The sequence below is a fragment of the Pleurodeles waltl genome, chromosome 11, assembly GCF_031143425.1.
Source record: "Pleurodeles waltl isolate 20211129_DDA chromosome 11, aPleWal1.hap1.20221129, whole genome shotgun sequence".
NCBI classification, from domain to species: Eukaryota; Metazoa; Chordata; class Amphibia; order Caudata; family Salamandridae; genus Pleurodeles; species Pleurodeles waltl.
In genome coordinates this window covers 386,677,472-386,701,547 of record NC_090450.1, presented here as the reverse complement: position 1 = coordinate 386,701,547, position 24,076 = coordinate 386,677,472, and the positions used below count along the sequence as shown (strand labels likewise).

Sequence of the window (24,076 nt, the reverse complement as noted above, 5' to 3'; positions counted from 1 at the left end):
TGTCCTTCAGAAATATAATTTCTAATGGAATAAATCATGCTCTAAATAAATCTTCCTTCTTCTGGGGTGTTGTTGTGGTGCCATGGGTTTTGTTTGAGTAGTGTTGGTGAGGGTGTGTAGGGTGATGTGTTGGGGTGTGTGTTGTGAGGTGCGTGGGTGGTTTATAGGTGATGGTAGTGTGTGGCTCTGAGCTTGTCTGTGGTCATGGTGTCTATCTTGTCGCAATTGTTTGTATTCGTAAAGAGTTGTGGGTAATGTGGGTGTGTGTTTTATAGTGGTGTGGGTGTGGTGTGTGTATGGGTGTCAGGTGTGTGTAGTTTGAATTGTCCAATGTGGTGTTGTTTTGTATGTGTGTGTATTTTGAGCGCAGTGGTATGTACCGTCAGTGGTTAAACGCCATTGATTGTCCGCCGTGGTGATTCGTGGGTCATAATGTGATGGGAATAGTTCTGTTGGCGTAACGGTGTTGGGTTTGATACCGCCAGTTTATCACTGAACTTTGGTGTGGCGGATTTGTGTGTGTGGCTGAATAGTGACGGATTGGTGTGTGTGTGTCATAATATGGTGGACGGATATCTGCTGCGGTGGCGGTATGTTGACGCCAGTCAGGGTGGCGGTAAGTGAGATTTACCGGCATTGTCATAATGAGAGCCTATATGTTGTAATGATATCTGAGTGATGAGCTTTGACGTTGTGAGGGTCCGGTCGGCTTGCTCGGAACCCAGTGTGAAATTAACAAAAAGTGCCTGACAACCATTTGTGCCCACTGGCCACAATAACCACCCACAAGGACATGAAAGTGAGGAATTAAATGTACCATTCTGAACCGAAGTAGTGAGCTGCTCCTCAGTGACATTTAAAAGTGTTTGCCAGTTGTTATAATTAGCTGTTGTCGGGATACTAGTCGCATTCAGGGCTTTTATTTTTGCTAACCCAAGGCAAGTTGTTTGCTGAACTGTGTCATTCAGAAATATAATTTCTAATGGAATAAGTCATGCTCTAAATAAATCTTCCTTACCCTGTATTTGACAATTTGTTGATCCCAAACACATTTCAAATCAAGTGTTTTTCCAAAACTCATAGCCCTAAACACCCAGCTGGGAAACAAAGGAATCTGAATAGATATAATTTTGTGTAGGTTAGCAATCTCTTTCTCACTTTAGAAGGAGGTCATTTAAAATAATATGATTCTGCATTCTTATCATCATGCCCAGTAAAATATGCAAACCTTTGTACATATGTTTTGGAACTCTCTACTGGTGGAGTTGGACAGTGCTTCCATTGTGTGTTATTAAAAATTGATCTCCGGGTACTAGCTTGGTGCAAAAAGTAATGCCCATAATGATGGTAAACAAACATTTCCCCATAATTCACTATGTTCATTTATGCATCTTCACTTTCAAATACAGTATAATATTCAAGCTCAGAAAGCATGGAATCAACTGTTTTAACATCCCCGTCATCAGAAACTACCCCAGGTGTAATAATATAATTCATAGAAACTTTAAAGACATATGGACTTTGAATGACCTCAGTAGGTCCAAATATATCATATGGTACTTTGTCCCACACAATGCCATCAGGAATCAGAACAGCTGAAATGTACACAAGGGACAATTCTCTTCGGACCTTATAGCAAGAAAGGTAAGATGTGAAAACCTCATCCACCAGTTCAACAGCAGAGCGTTCAGGAAGATAGTGATCATCTATCAGTAATAAGAAAATGATGACAAACCAAATCCAAGACAATCAATGTCAGCAGTATCCATAAATAGTACCATGGACGAAACAAATAATTGTTTTTAAGCCAGTTGTAAAATGTTCGTGTTCTTGCGACAGGTGTAGTCGCAGATGCAGGGGAATTTGAAGAAAATTTGTTAATGTCGACAAAATAACCAGAAGCTGTTTGTGCAAAAACAGGAGCTGATGCAGAACTGGTAGATGGACCCAAAGGTGGTGGTTAATAATAAACAATGTCATCCATTTGTGTTGAATTGGAATAGCAATGATCCAAGTTCTGGATGTTTCTTGCCAGTGAAGTGGTGACCGAAAGTAACAAAAATTAATTCTCCACCCTCCGCAAGCTTCGGAGACACTTGTAGCATTGGTACTTACAGAAGCATTATTGAGTGCTTGAAGGGGTATATCCCATTGGGTAGTGAGGGAGGCTAGGGAACTACCCAGGAATCCTTGTGGTCTATTGTGCAGGATTTGCCACATTATGCAATTTGACGTTGTCAATTGGAACACAGCAGTTTTCTTTACAACCAGGCAGTGGTAGGATTGATGAAAGTTCTGGTACCATCTATTTCCAGGAGAGGAACCAGTGCTCTATATGATGGACAAGATTCCTTTTTCACAGCAATCTTTTCTCGTACTAGATCCCACACTTTAGGAATCCAGATTACACATCGGTGTAAATTTATGTTCTGTATTGATCAAGAGGCATGATTTTAAAGGGCACGGGGTACTGAAGTTCATATTGAAGAAATTCTTGGGTCTGTAGTTTGTGATCAAAAACATAATCGACATCAGTGGCAGTAAGGGAGGTTTCCCATTGGATGTAATGCTTTCACGTTTGGAACACTAGCTTTGGTAACCACCTCAAGGGCTGGTACCGGGGGAACAACAATAATGCATTTCTCTTGGGCAAGTGGCCTCTCCTTAATGACAGCCATACATACAGCAGTCAGTATTTTTTCTGTTGGTGCAAATCGAGTTCTGCATACAAATGTGATTTGTATGCTGTGGGTACCGTGCCACCCTCTTTGAATGTGACATAGATTAACCTGATGGCACCAGGAGTTATGATGACCAAATTTATTTTGTTGTCATATGTGTGCAAAATGTTGTGCTTCAAGCATGTCCTGTTGTAAAGCTCTGAGCATGGGTGTATGTTCTGGTGTCCGGTGTTTGCTTGAAAAGTCTGGCCAAATTAAATCCTAAAGAGGTTTTATGGTTTGTGAATAGTCAGGAATGTATGCTGTGCTAAAATGAAAGAAACTCAGCAATGACTGTAGTTTCCTGATGGTATTTGGAAGTTGAAGTTGAGTGCATTCTTTTAGAAAGTGTGGGGCTAGGCTCTTGCCCTCATCAGATAGTTTGTATCCTAGAAATTAGACACTAAGAAAAGCAATTTTAGTTTTAATTGAAATTGAATTCATAGTCTTTGGCAGCAAATCCTAAAATGATGTGATCCACCAGGGCCAAATGTGCATTGAGGTCTTTCTCTGTGAGATAGATGTTGTTGGAAAATGGGTTATTGGTAAGGGCAGGTAGGTACCTACACTTAGCAATAGGCCACTAACCTCCACTAAGGTCCAGTTAGGTCTCAGTAAATTAAACCCAGCTCAACCCTTGGTAGCTTGGCAATGAGCATCAAGGCTTAACAGTTTAAAAATCCAAAACCAATTCATAAAAATAGATTATATTGTTATCTTTAAAATGACACCAAAACGAATAGAATCGGATAAGGGGAACCGGAGATATGAATTTTTAAAGAATTTTTTTTTTTTTAGCGCCTAGAAACAAAAAGCGCCAATCGGGTCATCTGGTTGCACCTCGAACGGGGCAAAGTCAAAGTTTAAGGCCGACCGCGATGGAGCCCTGCTCGGCTACAGGCCACTGGAGGCCTCGGTTAAAAGTTTACCTTCACACTTAGGCGGTCATTCTGACTTTGGCGGGCGGCCTCCCGCCGTCAGAATACCGCTGCGCGGTCAAAAGACCGCCGCGGTAATTCTGAGTTTCCCGCTGGGCTGGCGGGCGACCGCCAGAAGGCCGCCCGCCAGCCCAGCGGGAAACCCCCTTCCATGAGGATGCCTGCTCCGAATGGAGCCGGCGGGGTGGAAGGGGTGCGACGGGTGCAGTTGCACCCGTCGCGATTTTCAGTGTCTGCTTGGCAGACACTGAAAATCTTGGTGGGGCCCTGTTAGGGGGCCCCTGCAGTGCCCATGCCAGTGGCATGGGCACTGCAGGGGCCCCACGACACCCGTTACCGCCAGCCAGGTTCTGGCGGTCAAAACCGCCAGAACCAGGCTGGCGGTAAGGGGGTCGGAATCCCCATGGCGGCGCTGCCTGCAGCGCCGCCATGGAGGATTCCCAAGGGCAGCGGGAAACCGGCGGGACACCGCCGGTTTCCCGTTTCTGACCGCAGCTGTACCGCTGCGGTCAGAATGCCCATGGATGCACCGCCAGCCTGTTGGCGGTGCATCCGCGGTCCCCGGCCCTGGCGGTAGTCAACCGCCAGGGTCAGAATGACCGCCTTAGTCTCTTTTTCGAAGCTTTTTCTTCAGCGGGACGAACCTGCCAGTCCAATCCGACCTCCTGGAGCCCTTCTCCGGATACGCGATGCGGGAATCCTCGGTGGAGATTTTTACCTTCGGACTTAGTCGTTTTTTCTAGGTGAAAATCCTTCGACCGGGGTAAACCTGGATCTTGATCCGACGTCCATGGAGTCCTCCTCGGATACGCTGGCTGGGAGGTCCCGGTCAACTTTTTACCTTCGGACTTAGTCTCTTTTTCAAAGATTTTCTTTACCTCAACGAACCAGCAATTCAGGCAGGGTCGCGGTTGAGGCAAGCCGGCTAGAGTTGCCGCGGCGGGTCGGTCCCTCTATGGAGCTTTTTTTCAAAAGTTGTCTAAACTTCTCCAAACTTCTGGGGCTTCTCCCAGATGTCCTTTTAAAGTTCTTTTGGTGTCCACAGCTCACCCCAAGGGTCCAGAAGTTCTGAGATGGTCCTTGGGGGGTGCGGACTACATCTCCCAGAATGCACCTGGCGCAAACTCCTTTTTGGCCACTGGACAGTGGTCAGCTGGTCGCTTTCTTCAGGAGTTGGTGCAGGGGACTCTGGTTAGCAATTGTTCACCTGTAGCAAACAGGGAGTCCCTCCTTGAACCAGTTGAAGCCAGGCAAAGTCCTTCTTGTGGTGAAGCCCAAGTGTGCAGCTGGTGCAGTCCTTCTGAGTGCAGGTTCCAGGTGTAGGCCAGGGGTCCAGCAGGGCAGTCCTTCTTCTTCTGTTGTTCTTCCTTGTTGGATGTGGTAGGGAACTGAGGTGTGGGTGCAGGTCTGCCAGTTTTATCCTTGCTCCTGGGTGAAAAGCAGGGGGGTCCTGGTTCTCCAATCAGGTGCAGGGTCCTTTCCCCTGTGATGACCACTTCCTGGGAAGTGTGGCAAAAATCAATCCCAGGAGGCAACATTCTCTAAAAATCCATCATGGCTGAATCTGATTTTTGGAGGTTACATCTGGCTGAGCCCACCCACTGGTGTGGCTAAAAATCATAAACACACCCCTCTCCTGCCCTCTCCTAATCTAATCAAGGGGGCACCTAGTTGTCTGGGGTTGCAGGATGTGGGGGGGTTGCTGGTTGCTCCAAATGTCCTTCTCTGCCTTTGAAGACCAGTTTGGCAGCCCTCCCCCTTCCTGCCTCACCATCTGCTGAGGGGAGATTCCTTCCCACAGGCACATTCCTTTGTGTGAAGCCAGGCCACTTCACACCTCATCAAGGCAGCTTGGTCAAGCTGCTCAAGGCTGGCCAATCAGAGCACAGCAGTAAAAACAATGCAGGGCTGAAATTGGCAACTTTTCAGGTAAAGTTTAAAACTCTTTACCTGAACAAGTTATATTAAATCCCACAACTGGAAGTTGTGGGATTTATTACAACAATTAATTTGATACCAAACTCTTGGTATGCATCATTTAAGGAGACTTTAAAAATTAAAATAAAGTCTCCCCATTCTAGCCTATGAAGACCATTTACTACAATGAGGGAAAAACGAATTTGGCAGTTTTTACCTCACCAGGGCTTATAAAACTATTTTTATAAGGTCCCTGCTTATAGTTACATGGCACCCAGCCCTAGGGGCACATAGGGCACACCTTAGGGGTGACTTATATGTAAAAATAAGGTAGTTTAAGACTTTGGAACTACTTTTAATTCCAAAGTCGAATTTGCATATAACTTTAATTTAAAAGCAGCCAGCAAGGCAGGCCTGCCTTTAAAATGACACTGGGCACCTCAGCAGTGCACCTATGGGTGCACTACCTATGCTGTGGTCCCTAAACCTACATGCCCTACCATATACTAGGGACTTATAGGTAGGTTAACTTAGCCAATTATAATTAGCCTAATTTGCATATCCATTTTACACAGAGCATAGGCCCTGGGACAGGTTAGCAGTACCCAGGGCACCATCAGAGTCAGGAAAACACCAGCAAAAAGTGGAAAATGGGGGCAAAAAGTTAGGGAGCCTCTGCAATCAGCCCTGTTTTCTCACAGATGTCATCAACATAAGAAAACGCCTCAAGAGCATTATTATGTAATATTGATGTGACATAGGCAGAAAACACCTCAGAGCTTTTCTTATACCCTTGCGGTGAACAACAAAAGTGCCTCTGAGAGCCAAACACACTGAAGGAGCTTAAATCCCAGTTTTCAGGCACTAGATTTTGGCAAGAAAAAACATTGGCAATATCCAAGGCTGTTTTGTATTTTTTACGCACTATATTACCGATTAGTGCTGTGCTGTGTTCATTTTGTATTGTAATTGTGGGTGTATGACTGATTAAATGTCTGTAATCTAAAACTGTTCTATATGAATGGTCAGATTTTACTACTGTGAAAAAACGGTTATTCATTGCAGAGACGCAGGGTCTACTACTCCCTGGTACTTAATTTGTGTGAGAATCTTTCTCACGGGTGCTTTATGTTTATTTGGATATTGAGGCTGGATCTGCAGAGTTGATCTAGTTGGTATTACATGGTAGGGAGAATCTCTATCCTACCTTATGTGGTTGCGATACAGCACAGGAGTCTGTGCCAAGGTGCATTTTGCAGCATAGGCTACTTTTACTAGTTCTGGAAGTACAACTGAGAAAGAAGGCAAAATGATATCTTCCCCTTATTGGAGCACTCAGACAAATTAAGGTAGCCAATCTTTTTCTGTCAATAAAATATCATAATTTTGCGTTTATCTTCTCAAAATCAAATCAAATCATTAGCATTTATAAAGCGCGCTACTCACCCGTGCGGGTCTCAAGGCGCTATGAAGATAACTTTAATTGTGGGCGCTATGTTTCCCACAATCTGAATATTTAATCTGTATACCTTGTTGGATGGGGAGATGCGTCTGTCTGCTGCTTTGACTTCAAGGAAGTCATTAGTCGGTGTCATATTCAAAAGATCTATAAGACTCTGATGAAATATCATGACCTCTGCCATGCTGTCTAGTAGATTCTCTCCCACTTCCTGTTCTTCAACAGCGTTCTAAATACAAATGGCATCTGTGGTCGAGCCATCCTCCCTTCTTTGACTTCTTTTTCCAATTTAGCTTTGATCACAATAGGATGTTGCCTAGCTGACTTCAAATTTTGTGCATAGCATCTGAGGGTGTTTGGTCCCTGTGGTGTCACAGGACCTTGGAGTGGTCTCAAGGCACCCAAAGAGTTTTCGTTATGTGTCTCTTATAGATCTTCTTGGTCCTGGTGATGACCTGTTTATAATTTAGTTACTTCTGGGGTCAAAACATTGACAATATTAAATGTGGACAGTTTACAATTTGTTTGGTTTGAAGATTGGTGGTGCGCAATATATGTGTGTCGATCATGAATGAAGTATACCTTGACAGCTACATGGTCATGTATATGTTTGTAAATATCACTTTCTTGCCTTTGAGTCAGCCATAATCATCAGTCTTACTGCTGTAGAAGCAGTATCCTCCACTTCATCTGGTGCGGTGGGTTTTGCACCACTGGCGGATCAACACTTTGCATACCGCAATCGTGCAAGGGAAGAAGAGTCAACAATATCAAAACGTTTGAGTTTTTACTCAGAAGGGAATGACGTGAGAGTCTCGTTACTACTGTTCACAGTACCCATAAAAACCATTCCTTTGCTTACTGTTTGAATCCACTTATTACCACACAAAGTTCAATTTCTGAAAAACAGACTACTGTGGAGCACTTAGTCGAAGAATCAGTATGTGACTTAAGCTGGCAGTGCATGGATACATGATTTTCACGGTCCATTAATTAACTTGCCTATGCTACTTTTAGAAAAATGTCCTCTCAGTTGGAAGGTTTTTAGGAATAGCTTTCACTCAAAGAATTATCATGTTCTATTCGCTAATTGTATTTGGGTCACTGTGCGTTTAATACCTCAATTAAATGGGTACACATTAGTCACACTTGTGGCTTGATTGCTAGCGTTGTTTTTTTATTTGTCTAAGGTCCTATTTACAGTTTCACTTACAGGGCACTCTAAATACGATGGACCCTTATATTAAAGACCTCATTGAAGTCCGTGACTTAGACCTCTTAGAAGCAAAATTCTGATGATAGACACTGGCCATGGAAAGATATCTCCTGTTTATGCTTCGTTTGTGACATATATACCCTGGACACTTTTGACACTCTGGAAGGAGACGTGGGGACTCAGACTGGTGAAAGATGGCAAATAGCTTGGGTGGTACCAAAAGAGGTGGTCAAAACCAACCAATTCTGCATAATTCAACTCAATTACCTACACCTTATATGTCTTATACAACCGGTTATGTCTTACATGCTAAAAGTTGTGGCACTTTGGGAGAAGTAGTTCACACAATTACCTGAGATGCATAGTACCACGGGCGGTTCTTATCAACACCACATGATGGTACCCTAGATTAGACCCTTATGGGCTGGGAAGACACCTGCTGAATAAACTGACCATGTGGCAATTGGATGAGAATCCCAAATTGACCCTCCTACATATAACCTGCCACCTGCACAACAACAGCTAAATACTGTCACTGATACACCTAGGGATTTCACTCACCAAAAAAGACATCAAAATAAATAGGATACCATCCTAGCCTGGAGGGATGTGCACATGGCATGAATCACCACGTGTCGCTGTAAGTTGCCATATACACCTCACTTGGCTGCCTAAAAAACACATTAACATTTGTGGAGCCTCAGTTGACTACTGGGAATTGTAAAGGAACTGGAAATTGAGAAGGAGAGGCTATGCTACACTCACTATGATCACTGCCCTACCTGGGAAATAACTGGGTAAGATCTTCATTCAAGTGCATGTCTGATATTTAGCTGCCATTTGAAACCTAAATGACAAAAAGGTGTCATGTGTTGATGCTGCATCGATATAAATGTTTACTGTAAATAAAAATGTTAAATAAAAAAATTCAGAACAATTTTGACATAAGACACTATTATCGCAAAGATTTATACAACAAATTGTTTTCCAAATATAGATTCGTCAATGTTGTACTGAGTATAAATAATTATTGAAAGGCAAAAATGCATCAATACATTCGTAAGTCACAGAAATAAATAAATACATATAAATCAAGAACTCCGTAAATTAAATGATTATGTTGAAACTGATTCGCGAATGGTGTCACTGAAAAACATCATTAAAACTAAAAGTTTCAATTTTTTTTTTTTTTTACTTAATACGTTACCCGAGTCTTAAAACTTGCCGCACAAACAGAAGATGCTATGGATGTATGTGTAGCTTGTGTATTAAATTATTGATGTAGACTGTAAACTACATGTACGTGCAGGCTTCTGGTGTCGGGAGTGGGTGGAGTTGCAACGGGGGTTGCGGGGAGAATAACCAACAGAAGTCATTTCATAAACCTTGTCAGAATGCCTCACTGAAGAGGTGGGTTGTGGAGTGCTTCAGGGTATCTTCTGAACCCTGCCATCTGGTCTGTAGCGGAATGGCACAGATAATAAATAAAGAAATATTAATGAAATATGTAACACTAATTGCATAATTAAATTGCTAATACACACATAAATATTATTACAATATGTAATACATAATAATGACATAATTCTTGATAAACTTGATAATTCTTCATTAATAAATCCGCAAGTCGCGCAAATAAATAGATACCTAAATTAAGAAGTGCATAAAGAAAATTATTGTGTTGAGACATATCTTGGCGGCGACACTGTTGGTCGGCGATGTTCAGTAGAGAAGGTAATACATCTGTAAATGTTTACTCGCACTTTTCAAGGGCGCTTCCTTGCAAGTGCCGAATCTGGTGCTGTAATGTGTTAGAACTTAGAAGCCACCCTATTAGTGCTAACTTGCTTAGTTCCTAAAACTGCATTGTCCCAATAGGCTAAATCTATGCGAAAGCACTCTTTTTATTTTTAATATTTATTTTTCATGAGGGATAAGCACTGACAGCTGCCATTGATCGCTTTTAATGGATGTTTTTTTAGAAGCCAGTGGCGAGCCGTCTGCTCACACCTGGTTTATGGCTTGGTGCGCCTGGAATGTCTCTCTTCACCTGTGTACCCAGGCAGCTGATCCATCTGTTCCTTTCCACTCTGGCTCCAGCTTGGGCACGCACACAAAAAACCCTGGACAATATGAGAAATGCCCTCGGATTCACAGTCATGCTTTGATTAAAGGAACGAGGACAGGCTGGATGTTTTTGCGTACAAATTCCTACATTTCCGGGCAGAAAAAATAATCTTTCGCCTCTTCTGGAATAATGCCATCTGGACGCTGGCCTTTTCTATATATTGTTTTACCACTGCTGGAAAGCGATGCTGCCAAGCTTCCGAAAACAGGAGCCAAAAGTCTCTGAGCCTCAGTGAGAAGCGCGCCTGCCTCTCCTGTAAGGAGAGAAGAGATGAATTACACTTTGACTGACTGTGGCACTGCGCGACTGATGAATGCGACCTTGTACTTGAAGAAGGAACAGAATTCAAACAGCTCCCGCCTCTCGAAGGATCACCCTCTTTTATTGCATCATGAGTGGCTCGTCTTGCCCACTTCCGGAGAGGCAAAACTGTTTCTCATTCCGACTGTGTCTTGCTTCGGTGCTGCCCTCCTCGTTATTCCTGCCATTCTCTTCGTTATTTGCACGAACCTCAGCCTGCGCCAGGAGACAAGATACCAGCTGCTGGGCAACGCCCTTCTCTCTGATTTGATCTACCTCACATTCTACACTCTGACTGCTGTCTTCAATGTGGTGAACGTCAAGCTTCCTGGCTATGCATGTGTACTGTTGCTCTTCTTGCTTGCTGTCACATACTCTGGTGGAGTCTTGACTGCTGCTGCCATAGTGCTGGATACCTACTTGGCAGTCTTATGGCCTCTGCGGTACATCTCTATTGTGTCTCCCTCTAGGACCAAGAAGCTGATCATGGTCCTTTGGATTTCCTCATCTTTTTTCCCAGCCGCCATTTTTGTGGTGTTGTATGTGACTCAGAAGGCCAGCCCGTGTCCCTTTGAAATGTGTTCCCTGCCAGTTATCCTAATCATCATGCTGCATGGAGATAGCACAATCAAATTCTGCTATATCATCTTTGTGGCTTCCTTCCTGCTCTGCATTTCCTTGGTCCTATGTTGCTATGCCCTGCTCTGCTTTAAAACACGAGAATCTGGCATCTGGAAGGGAGTCACCTCCCGGGCCAACATCACATTCGTCATGCACCACACTATCCTCTTTTTCTACTTCTTCCCCCTGCTCCTCCTCATCACAGAGACCCTGCTTTATATGAACAGCATTATTGGGCTTCGCACAGGGCTGTGGGTCACCCTGACCATCTGCAATGTGCTTATTGTTCTGCCAAAAGCACTCTTTCCTTACTTCTATGGACTTAGGTACAGGGAGATCTCAAACTCTGTTCATCTTCTGTTCCAACGGAAGCGTCTTAGTTTGGTGGCACCCATTATACCATAAGATGTCAAACTATGTCTTGCTGTTGTTCTCACTAAAGTTCATTATTGTTGTGCCACTTATTGTTCTGTACGATTTTAAGGTGTGTCGGACTGCTGTGCTGATGAAAATGGCTTTGTATGATGACAACTATAGCCAAGGGAATCTTCGCATCTTTCCGGGATCTAGTCTGATGGAAGCATCTTTATCATAGACCATACATTGCTTTGTGATGTCGCAAACTCAGTTCGCCTTCTGTTCCAATGGAAGCAACATAGGGGGTCATTCCGACCCTGGCGGTAAAAACCGCCAGGGCTGCGAACGACGGAAAGCACCGCCGACAGGCTGGTGCTTCCTGGGCCATTCCGACTGCGGCTGTAAAGCCGCGGTCGGAAAACCGGGTCCGCCGGTTTCCCGCCGGATTAACCCCGGCTGGCCGAATCCTCCATGGCGGCGCAAGGGGATTCTGACCCCCTTCCCGCCAGCCTGTTTCTGGCGGTTTTTACCGCCAGGAACAGGCTGGTGGGAACAGGTGTCCTGGGGCCCCTGGGTGCCCCTGCACTGCCCATGCCACACGGAGCGGCCATCTGGCGGTTCCCGCCAGGCGGGCGGCGGTCAGTGGAAAGAGGGCCATAGTCTTTTGACACCCATTAATTCATAACACCTCTTAGTCTGCCTGCTATCCTTACTGAAGTACCTCATTGTGATGCTGCTTGTTTTCCTATAAAGTTTTAACTGTGCCCAGCTGCTGCTTTATTGAAACCACCTTTGCTTGTTGGCATCTTCGCAGGAGTCTGGCTCGTGGTCTGATGAAATCATATTCTCATCCTCTGACATCTAAAAATCTGCTTGGTTTCTATTCCAACAGAAGTGTTTAGTTTTGTACTTATTATTCTTTAAAGTGTAAAACTGTGTCTGATTGCTGTTCCACTAGAAGTTTTGAGTGTGATGGCAACCATAAGGCTTTACGATCTTTAGCTCCCATCTGCCTTCTTTTCAGACTGGAATATATTTTTACTGCTACATCCACTAACTGAATCTTATGAGTTTTTGCTACCCCTTCGTTTTGATGGCCTAGTTGTAGTGTTGTGGAATGCTTTATCCCTTTATATTTTGAACTCTGTCGTTCCTATTGGAGTCCAAATCTTGTGAAACCCATCATGCAATAAGGGTTTTAGGCAGAATACTGGCGCAAAAATATTATGGGACAAAATATTGTGTCAAAAATATCAAGGACAAAACTAATGTGAGGAGAAGTTTCTATAGGTAAATAAAGCTTTCTACACATATATGTACCTTGGTGACATATATACAGTGGCGGCTCCTCCATTAGAGCGGAGGAGCATCGCCTCTCCCTGCCAGCAGTGGCAGCTGCAAACCTTTTACCAAACAACGATAATAAACTGTGTTGGGGTGGGGCCACGGGGTGACAAGCAGTGAGGGGGAGTGCACAGCAATGTCGGGCCGGCCAAACACACATGCGCAGTAGGCTCTCTTCAGCCCAGCAACACAGTTACCGGGCTGGAGAGAGCCTGTTCAAGCTCCCCGTCTGCCTGGGAGCACCCTGGCTGGGTGCTCCCAGCCAATCCTGACGCTGCTCTGAGCAGCATCAGGATTGGCTGCAGGGCAGGCTGGGAGCCTGTGCCTGCAGCCAGCAGAGGTACGACGAGGGACAGAGGAGCGGCGCGGCAGCAGCAGAGGAGGTAAGTGCTTTTTTATAATTAATTTAAGTTTTTATTCCCCCGCGTGTGCCGCCCCACCTCTTCTACTTGCCGCGAGATGTGAAGTTTAGAATTGTAATTTTACCTATTTGCACTTACCTTCTCAATATTTTGGTCCTCTACATTTTTGACACAATGTTCTGTCCACACAATATTTTTGTTTTCGATATTCTGTCAGTGATCCTCCCAGAAGATCACAAGCTCTAACTGGTCTCTTCCAACAGAAACATTTAGCCTGGCAGCCTATATGGTCTAGACTTCTATTGAGTGAAAGGTGTAGGATCATGTTTTTCTATCCAGAAAAGATTCTTGCAACGGTTGCTTGAATTTATTGTTCTTTCTACCTAGTTTTGCAAAGGCGACAAACTTTATTACTTCACAAAGTCATAGTGTTCCTTACCTTTGCAAAACAATCTGTGTGGGCAATACTTCCCACAAAAAATGCAATTGTTGGAGACTTTTTTAAGGAAAGAGTTTATGTCAGAAAAGTCCGAGTCAAAAAAGTAAACTTATTCCCACAAAACTTACTCTTTGTGGGACTTTGCCCCAACACGTTTTTACTTTTTGGCAACTTTATGAGGTTGGGGAACTTTTTAAAAAATAGCTTCACATAATTGGAAAGCACCAAGATCACAAATTTTGTTCATCCTTTCTCTGGAATTTGTTTTAGACACTAACATTACACATCATAAGATATTAGGATATTTGATCTGTCTGGTGGTTGAGAATGTAGGTTTTGCAAAATGAGGTTTTAGGCTTGTCTTTGAGTTCCTTACTTCCAATTCTTGTGCATGTGGACAGACTCCGTTACATCTTTCTTTCCATTCAACTATTGTTGTTGAAAAAATCAAATCACTTTGCAAATAACGTAGATAAAGAACTTCATTAGTCTATATTCAAGTAAGGGATCGAGTGACTGCGTGAGGGAAAGAGTGGGGAGAGAAAGTTGAGAATTGGTGATTTAAGTCATTAATTGACGTGAGTTTTAACAAGCTTCTGATTTAGATGACATAAAACCATACCAATGAGTTCTAGGCCCAAGGTTACTAATAGACCTTTATGATGTGTATATTGTAATCTGTAAGTAAGCTCTCAGTCGATGCATTGTGCATGCAGTTAATGCAACTGGCACATAAGTGAAGGGATTAACAATATAAATTATTGTATCCTTTCCTACAAATAATTTTTTAGCTTTCAATACCCTAAAATAATATGTATGGTGAATGATGGTAGTCTTAATTTGCGTCAGCATGGATAATAAACAGTATATGCCAGTGTTTTTATGCGTGTTGAGGGAGTCCACACCATTTTAGAAAGTTAAATAATATTTGACGATTCATAAAGTATTTACAGCAAAGAAAATCAAAATGTAAAACTGAAAAATTGTAAATGTTCCATAACTGTGAAGGAATTTGAAACTGGAGGATTAAAAAGTTGATACGCTTTGCTTAATTCATGGGAGCAGCGCAAGTACAGCAAGCTATAGTATGGACCAGTGGTGGCCTTAATTGAAGCCGCTGAATGTACAAAAACAGAGAATGTATTAGAGGCAAAAAAGACAAACTGATATACTAGAATCTAGCATAGTGTTAATTTTTCGGAAATAAAAAAATAATTTTGAAACGTTCTAACCTTCCATTAAAATTAAAAGCACGATTTTTGGATACTTTGTGTTTGTGAATTAAATAAAAGACTTCATAATTTTTCATTTGTTTGATGTATACTTGTTTCTGCAGTTTTGTATATTTTTTGAGGTTCCAGTCTTGGAAGTTGGTTAGGCCTGGGAAACTGACTTCCAAATCTGAGTCAGTTGGGGGGTTGATGAAAATCAAAAAGCTAAGAACTAGTGGCATATAACGTTCAGGTCTTGCTTCTGAGTGGAGAAGATGCAGATGCTAAATTATGTCTATTGCCAAAGGCTTTAGGAATAGAATATTTTGATTCTACTGTGACTGGCCCATCGGTACAGGTGAGAATGGGGAATAACATACATTTGAGCCCGTGTTCAAGCCACATCTATTTTACTTGAGTAAAGTCCACAGGGAGTTCACTTGAGCCAGGACCTTCTATAGGCCTTCCTCTTTTCACTGAAGAACAATTTAGGGCCTTGGAAGAACCTCAGGTAGTGATGAGCTTTAGATATGCCCGGAATCTATCAAAGACGGATGGATTCGATTTCTGATTAATTAAAGAGACAGATGGCAAGCACATCTATGACCAGGTGTCCAGACATATCCAGCCACAAGAAATATTCAGATATGTGGAGATGTCAGACAATAGTGAAACCCCCGCCTCAATGAAACGGTGAACATATAGGTGGGGCCCTTGCAGGTTCTGCATTTTACCCATTTTGTGTGCTGTTTATTGTGGCGCAGTTGTGTAGTAAAATAGGGCACAACATATGCTGGGGTCGTAGTTTTACTGACGTGCTGCTGTTGCCATGCACAGGTTGTTGATTAACATTATGCAGCTCCGTACTCGCAGTTGCAGCGCTACTGAACAACTCCATAAAATGGATTCGTTATACTAAGACTTTTTCTAAGTGTGCTGTACTCGAAACGTAAATATCTCAGAAGATGCGGGCTCCACGCTCAGCTTTAAAAATGCTCTGAACACGTGTTTTTGTAATAAGGGGACACGTTTGCCTTTCACTGGCGAAACAAATGAAATAGGCAGAAAGTTATCACTGTTGAAGCCTTATCACAGTCTGAACTTATTGGCGTCCCTGATCTCCCTCTACCAGCCGTCTCTTTTTGACATTATTCCTGGAGTCAATGATTAATGAGAAAACCATTACTGCAAATATACCCTATGCATAGCGGGACGTTTTCTGATTCTGAAAAGACAACGAAAAAAAACAAACAAATCTGTAACCAGAAGACTAGAAAAATGAATCATTATGTACGAACAAGTTGACTAATCTATCAAACACAAACAACAGACCTTGCTGGCTGCAGTGAAGATCCCAACCACGAGCGGGAACAAGCATTTGCAATGCAATCGGTCTCTCAGTTGCTAGAGTTATCAGTCTTGGTGTTGTAAATAACAAGTTTCTTACCCATATGTTTTGGTTTTGAATTGAGTGGATGTATGTGGTGTGGAATTATGTGGGTTATCTGTTTGGTTTTGAATTGAGTGGATGTATGTGGTGTGGTGTGGAATTATGTGGGTTATGTTGTGTTATGCTATGGTGTGTTATGCTTTGAAATGTGTTGTGTTATGCTATGTTGCGTTATACTATTATATTATGCTATATTATGTTGTGTTATGTTATGTTGTGTTATATTATGCTATGTTGTGTTATGCTTTTTTGTCTTATGTCATACTAGCCTATGTTGTTTTATGTTATGCTATGTTATGTTGTGTTAGGCTGTCATGCTATGCTATGTTGTATTATGTTAGGCTGTGCTAAGATATGCAATGTTATTTTTTCTTATGTTGTGCTATGCTATGTTGTGTTATATTGTGTTATGCTATGCTAGGCTATGTTGGCTTATGTTGTGTTATACTATGCAATGTTGTATTATGCTATGCTATGTTGTGTTATGTTATGCTGTGTTGTCTTAGGTTGTGTTATGTTATGATATGCCATGTTGTACTATGCTATGTTGTGTTAAGTTGTGTTGGGTTATGTTATGCTATGCTATGATGTGTTATGTTATGCTATGTTGTGTTATGTTATGCTATGCTATGTTGTATTATGTTATACTGTATTTTTTTATGTTGCGCTATGATGTCACCTAAATAAGTAGAAATCCATCAACAAACTAACCCTATACTAACTACTAAAAAAGCCCCAACTAAACTAATCTTTGACACCTGTGAAAGTGAATGCGATCGCAGTGACAGGCCCTGGAAAAAGAAAAAGAAGACAACTAACTGTTCATCAATCGACTAAGGCTGGCAGAAAAGGTCAAAAGAGAAGCTCCAAGGGTACATGAGATACCCTCTGTATGCTGCTGCCAGGAAAAGCACAGTGAGGTCATTTGTTAAAAGAAAAACAAAAATAGGCAATTAAAAGAGTTTACATCGCCTGCGGGGACAAAAATCCCCTGGGGCAAAATTTAAACCCATTAGACAGGGCAAGAAAAACTAGCATTGCCCAGCTTTATCAGTTATACAGCATAGTCACAGTCAAAAATAAAGGGACACACATCACCTTCAGTAAAATTAAAATTTCTTGGGAGGGAGGTGGCCTAAGCCAAGATGGTAATGGACACATTGTCTGATTGCTCTGCTTCTGCTGCAGGCCTGGGGAGACGTCCCAGCACTCATGGAGGCCAACCTGAAGCAGTTTGGGTGTGAAAGAGCCCCTAGCACTGTAAGTGAACCTCTATGGAGGTAAAGAGAGCTGTGTTAAGGGTGAGCAGATGACCAGTGGGGCCTGATTCGAGTGGCGAGGCAGACAAGATAGTGTTAGCACCTCTCACCTTATTTGGCTTTTCTTCATTAATTTATAAGGGGACACGTTAGAGGTTCGATGTACCTTTTGTCTGCGCTTAGAGTAATTTCCACCATCTGGCCCAATCTCAATACCAATCAATAACAATATCAATCAACAGAATCAATGATCTCTGGAGTCAGAAATTTCCACTCACCATGACTTCTTTGGCCATGAATAACCACACCTTTGTGTAAAAGTTAATTTGTTCAGTGGCCTAGATTAACAATGCTAATATCATGTAACTTAATCTTAAAATCAAATGATAAACATACAGAAACAATACAGGTTGGACGAATCTCCTAAGAGATCTCAATTTAATGAAAGCATGCATGGTTATGAACTCTAGAATCACAGTACAAATCAATAGCAAGAATAACTGAGCAATAGAAATAGCATACCTTTAGATTTAGCAAAGTACCAACTTCACCTGTTGTTAATAATCAGCAAACATCTTTTGTGTGTCCCCTGGCTAACCTTCTGATTAGAACAGCATGATTGGGCTCCATGCAAAACAATTAAGCTAACACAAATTTGGAAAAACATCTAGCTATGGCGCTATCAAAATTAGCAGTTGATACCTAGGGACAAAAGACAAATTACATCAGGAACAGTAACATTCTGATATACCTCTCCTTGGAATGGATCAGCAAGCTGCAACATTCTTCGTCAATTCGACATCTGTTCAGTCAACATCGGCATCGGACCTTGCCCATAAAGTTCAAGATAGGAAACGTCTCCGGGATAGGAATAATCAGAATGGCGCTTCTCAGTAAAAGATTAAGGAAAAGTGAACTCTCTCCTCTCAGTGCTGTTGGGCTAAGTTAAAGTTCCCTACAACATCTTCCCACGTTGCTATTGGTCAAAGAATTGTGTGTTTACATTTAGTTCAATGAAAGTAGAACCTCAAGTCTAAGATATAACTAACTTCACATGTCGATGATTGGCTCCCCTTCTCCTGTTCCCGTTGTTGGGCTCGTCAGGTAACAATTTTGTATCTCTCTGTCCTCCAGTCAGTGCATCCATTGTTAGCTCCTGGGAACATCGCTTTCACACACACTAAATTCTACATTGTAACAGTAGCTAATACAGCGTATTCTAGCAAGCAGTTCTCATGGGAAAGAAACTCTTCTACTAGCATTTGGTCAACACGGTGAAAAAAAGACAAATATTCATTTCTCTATGCAGCTATTTTCTGTGACTTTTTTATTTAAGCAGTGCAACTTAACGTGAGGCAGTGCAACTAGGCCCAAGACCTAGTTAACTTAAGGCCTACAATTAATAAAGCAAATACATAAAACATGATATTTAATATAACATACTACTACATTAATCTACACATGAGCATGACATTTCATATGGATAAGCAATTAATAAAGACACTTTGTGATTAGTGTTGGCCACTCAAGAGGCACATTTTCAAAGTTGTGTATTATTTTTCTGTATTAATTCATTTTCTATGCAGATTCAACATTCAGAGTACATGTATATTTATTAGTAAAATTCAGGGTTAATAATCCCTCCTCTGATGACTAAATATGTCATCACATTTACATCTTCTCACACAAAGTTTCGCTCCGCTAACATTTGTCAACTCTATCTCTTTTAATTGTTCATTCCCCCTTTGAATTTTCTCTAAACAATTTTTCCATTTTCATTTCTTCCCTCCTCTGATCATTCTTTATTCTCTTTAATTTGATCACATGATACAAATTACATATTCCACATGCTGCAATTATGCAAATCACAATAATCAATATCCCTTGGATTATTTTCAATATTATCTCTTCCCCTAAGTTGTCAAGCCATTTTCCCACAGAAGCAAATCTTTTGACAACCTTTTCTCAAACTCCTGGTTCTTTCAGCTCTTCCAAATCAGCCCTATCATTAGTCAGAATACTGAGTAAGCTTCTAACTTCTTTACTATTATCAGGAATATAAGAACAACAATGTTTTGAGTTAAACATTTTGCAAACTCCGCCATCCTTTGCCAAAAGAATGTCTAACGCAAGGCGGTTCTGAAGAGTCATAGATCTTACCGCAGCCATTTCTGTGTCCATTAGGATCATAGCTCCTGACAAATCTGTCAGCATGTTATCCACAATAGTAGACAACTTTGGAATCTTTATAGAATTTAGGATAACTCCTATTGAAGGAATTATTGCTCCAAATATATGTCCAACTATACTAGAAGGAGACTCTCTCTTTTGCCTATTGTGATGTAATTCAGTCATTTTAGGTAATTTACTCAATCTATCCCCAATTAACATGTGCCATACCATCCTCTTGAAAGACGGTAATACGCATTTGATCCACCGATGTAATAAACTCCAGGAATTGCAGGATCCGGTCCATTCAACATGAAAGCCCATTTACTCTGAAACAAAAACACATGTCTGCATTCACTCGTTCCCACAAACAATGTATCAGTTCTAGATTTAGGTCTATATACACACAGCTTTCCTACATGTTATGCATCTAAAGCTAACCTTCCTTGAGTTTTTATTTCTCTAAATGCATAATCATTCCTAAATGTTCTTTTCTCTAAGCCCTTTTCTAATTTGTCTTTTAGTGCTTTTCTCCTATCATCTGCCTGCTCTAAGAAGCTTTTTCTATGGGGGTAAGCAAGCATGTTCAATTATTTCTATGCACATAAGCTGTACCAAATGTCAATGTAGGTTCAAAGAATCCTCTCACTAATTCTATAGTGTTCTCCTTAACTACTCTACTCAGGTACATAACTATAGGGACAAACGAAAACACAACATCATAATTGGAACAGAAATACTGAATGTACTCCTGTTGTTAGTAACAGACTCAACTTATTCCGAAAGTGAGGGGCAAACTATGATAAGTAACTTGTTCCTCGACTGATGAAGAAATCTGCATGCAAACATAACAATTTGTCGCATCCATCGTCTCAACATACTCACGCAATAAGTGAGAGAAAATGTTAGAAGAAAGTTCTCCTTGTGTGCCATCTAGCGCAAATATTTCTCATCTAACATAAACTTCTCTATTTCTATGAGTGTAGTAGTTGCCTCTAAAGCTAAGGTATGGTTAATTTTACTTTTGTCAAGAACAGTCATACCCACAATCAAATACCAGGCACAATATTATGCATACAGTCGCTAGACCAGTACTCATGTATTTACAGCACCTGTTCTTCCTACCCTCCTGGCTAAGGTTATTCACGATCTGTAAAGAATCAGAAAGTAGAAGAGAACAATTATAACTATGCAGCAAAAATCAAAAACAAATCTCCAATCTTCTTTAGCAGTTATTTACAGCTTTCAGTCTTTTTTTTAGGATCCATATGTCAAAAATCAGTAAGTTTATCAAAATTGGTTTAGCAGCTGGTGAAAATCAGGTTATCAAATGTTTTCTCCAGTTGCTTTCAATAGTCCCTTTCTTTGCACTATCTCAATTTACATTTCTCACCAGTTCAGTTCACTTATTTCCTTCAAGTGCCAAAATATTGACTTGGAATGTCTCGATCAAAACAAAAAGACAAAAATTATCTTTGCCATTCACTTGTTGTTGTATACGCCTATTCAGGACCAGCATATCTTTGACTTGCAATTCTCTTTTTTTTCAATCTTCAATCTCCATTTAATTCTCCAGCACTCAAATCTTCTCTACTTGTTGTGTCTACTTCCTCCTCAATTGTTGTCACTGTAATTGCTTCTTTTCTTTTTGCTTGTGACTTCAGCCACTTATCTCCTTTCAGTGGACCTTTCGTAAATGCTCTTTTCAGTGTCGGACTTATAATTGTCTTTGTTCTGCATGATTTTCTCTTGACGGACCTGCAACTGGTTCAGGAGGAGTCAGACCACAGTGACTTTGATCCGCTTCAACTCCTTCCCCCTCGGGGTCTGTCTTTGTTTGTCTCTCAAGACTGTCTGCTTCTGGGAGAGCCCTCCTCTGACTAGACTCTCCTGCTACCTCAGTTGAGGTTGGTTTATTTACACCTTCCTGTGGGTCTTCTCATTTGTGTCTCACAGGAGGAGCTGAACCGCTTTCAGTTTGCTCAGATTCAGTCTCAGCTTCCCCTTCTCCCCTCTCCAGCTCTGGGGTAGGTCTGGATGTTGTTGGTACTCTCAACAACTCTTCATGGTCCAACGGACATGCCACTTTCCTTGTATGGCTTGTGTGGATCCAGTTTGGAACTCCAGCACACTTCACAGCTGTGGTAGTGATCAACACTACCTGGTAGGGTCCTTTCCACCTAGGCTCCAAACACGTCTTCCTCACATGCTTTCTGATCACAACCCAGTAACATGCTCTCAGGTTGTGTCCTTGATCTTGAGGCAGTTGCAGTGTGTTGGCTTCCACATGATGAAAGAAAGAGCGAACCACATCAGCCAGACCTTTGCAGTAGTCCAACACCATATCATCTGTTATGTTCACAAGAGCATTGGCAGGAACCTCTGGCGACCTCATTGCTCTACCTATGAAGATCTCATGCAGTGACAGTCCTGTCTTCCTGTCGGGTGTGTTCCCCATTGTCATCAGAACTAACGGTAGTGTGTCAGGCCATTTCAGATTTGTGGACGCACACATTTTTGCCATTCTTGATTTCAAGGTACCATTCATCTGTTCTACCAGTCGTGATGCTTCAGGGCGGTAGCTACAATGCTACTTCTGCTCAATGTTTAAAGCTGAACATAGTAGTTTACTTAGTTCATTGTCGAAGTGACTTCCTCTGTCTGATTCTGATGAGATCGGAAACCCAAACCTTGGTATCAGTTCCCTAAGCAGTAATTTTCCTACTGTGAGGCTGTCATTTCTTCATGCAGGGTAAGATTCAATCCAATGGCTAAAGATACAATCTCCAACACACATCTCAATCCTCCACACACAGGCATCTCAATAAAATCCATCTGCATTCTGCTGAATGGACCTCCCGCTCTTCCATTGTGGCTCAAATTGACCACTGTCCCTTTACCCGCATTCATTTGTTGACAAATGATGCAACAATGGCAAACTGCTTCGGCAACCTGTCTAAACTTGGGATTGAACAACTTTATTTAAATAACCGAATCATAGCATCTCTCCCAACGTGCCCTTGACCATTATAATATCTAGCCATTTGAGTCAACCAGTTGTTTTGCAAGACCAATTGTCCCTCTTCTGAAACCCATAGTTCATCCTCACGATGTACACAGTTCAATTTGACTCAAGACCTTTTTTCTTCCCTTTCAAGGTTATCCTGCAATGTTTTCAGTTCTTCCAATGTATCTATAACATGTAATGTATAACTTGGGCATGTCTCGTCTTCCTCAGGTAACAATTCCCATTTATCTTTGAACGATATACAGTTCAATGCGCAAAACCTTGCGACTTGTCCGCATATCCTTTTCCCATTGACACAAAATCTTGTGATTTCAGGGGTGCACTGCATTTCACCATGGCAATCTTCTCAGGCATTTGAATAGCTTGTAGCAATTCATGAATTCTCTCACCATTTTTGACTGGTGAACCAGAAGAGGTCATGAAACCTCTCTGTGACCACAACTGGCCAAAATCATGCACTATCCCAAATCCATACTGGCTGTCCGTATAGATGGTGACTTTAAGCTGTGCAGAAACATGTCACACTTTAGTAAGGGCAACCAGTTCCGCCACTTACGCAGAATATACTCCTGGAATCCAGGACGCTTCAAGTATCCTGGAAATTGTGCATATGGCATATCCTGCTCTCACTGTTCCTGTGCTGTCTCTTAAACAGGAACAATCAACAAAAATAATTTGGTCATTTTACTCCAATCGGGTATCTCTAATATCAGGTCTCAGTTTTGTGCACAGATCGGTTACTTCGAGACAATCGTGTTCAATATCTTCCAATTTGTTGATTTCAACATTTTCCTTCTGGAGTAAGGTTGCTGGGTTAAGCACTGTACACCTTTTCAATGACACATTTGGGGACCCCAGGATGCTCATTTCGTAACTAGTCAGCCTAGCACCTGTAAGGTATTGCGTTTTGGTTTGTGTAAGCAAAACTTCAATGAAGTGAGGGACCATAATTGTCAGGTGGTGTTCCATCACAATGCTCTCACTGTGAGTGAGGCTCAGTCCAGCCGCAGTGACGAAACGCAGACAGCCTGGTAAAGCTGCTGCAACTTGGTACTAAGTAGCTGAAAAATATGATACTGGGTGGTTTACACCACCACAGACTTGAGTCAAGACAGACAATGAACCTGCATCACGCTCATGACAGAACAAAGTGAAGGG

At 41.9% G+C, this 24,076-nt stretch overlaps 1 protein-coding gene across 1 annotated transcript; it reads left to right on the top strand.

The window, feature by feature from the left end:
• Positions 1 to 10,648: 10,648 nt before the first annotated feature.
• Positions 10,649 to 11,751, top strand: GPR148 (G protein-coupled receptor 148). The gene has a single exon (XM_069212645.1). It carries the CDS (start codon positions 10,649 to 10,651, stop codon positions 11,702 to 11,704), a length of 1,056 nt encoding a protein of 351 aa, XP_069068746.1. The 3' UTR covers positions 11,705 to 11,751.
• The last annotated feature ends 12,325 nt before the right edge of the window (positions 11,752 to 24,076 follow it).

Excerpts from the sequence above, each read along its gene's own strand:
- GPR148 (XM_069212645.1), top strand. The coding sequence starts at position 10,649 with ATGAATTACACTTTGACTGACTGTGGCACTGCGCGACTGATGAATGCG.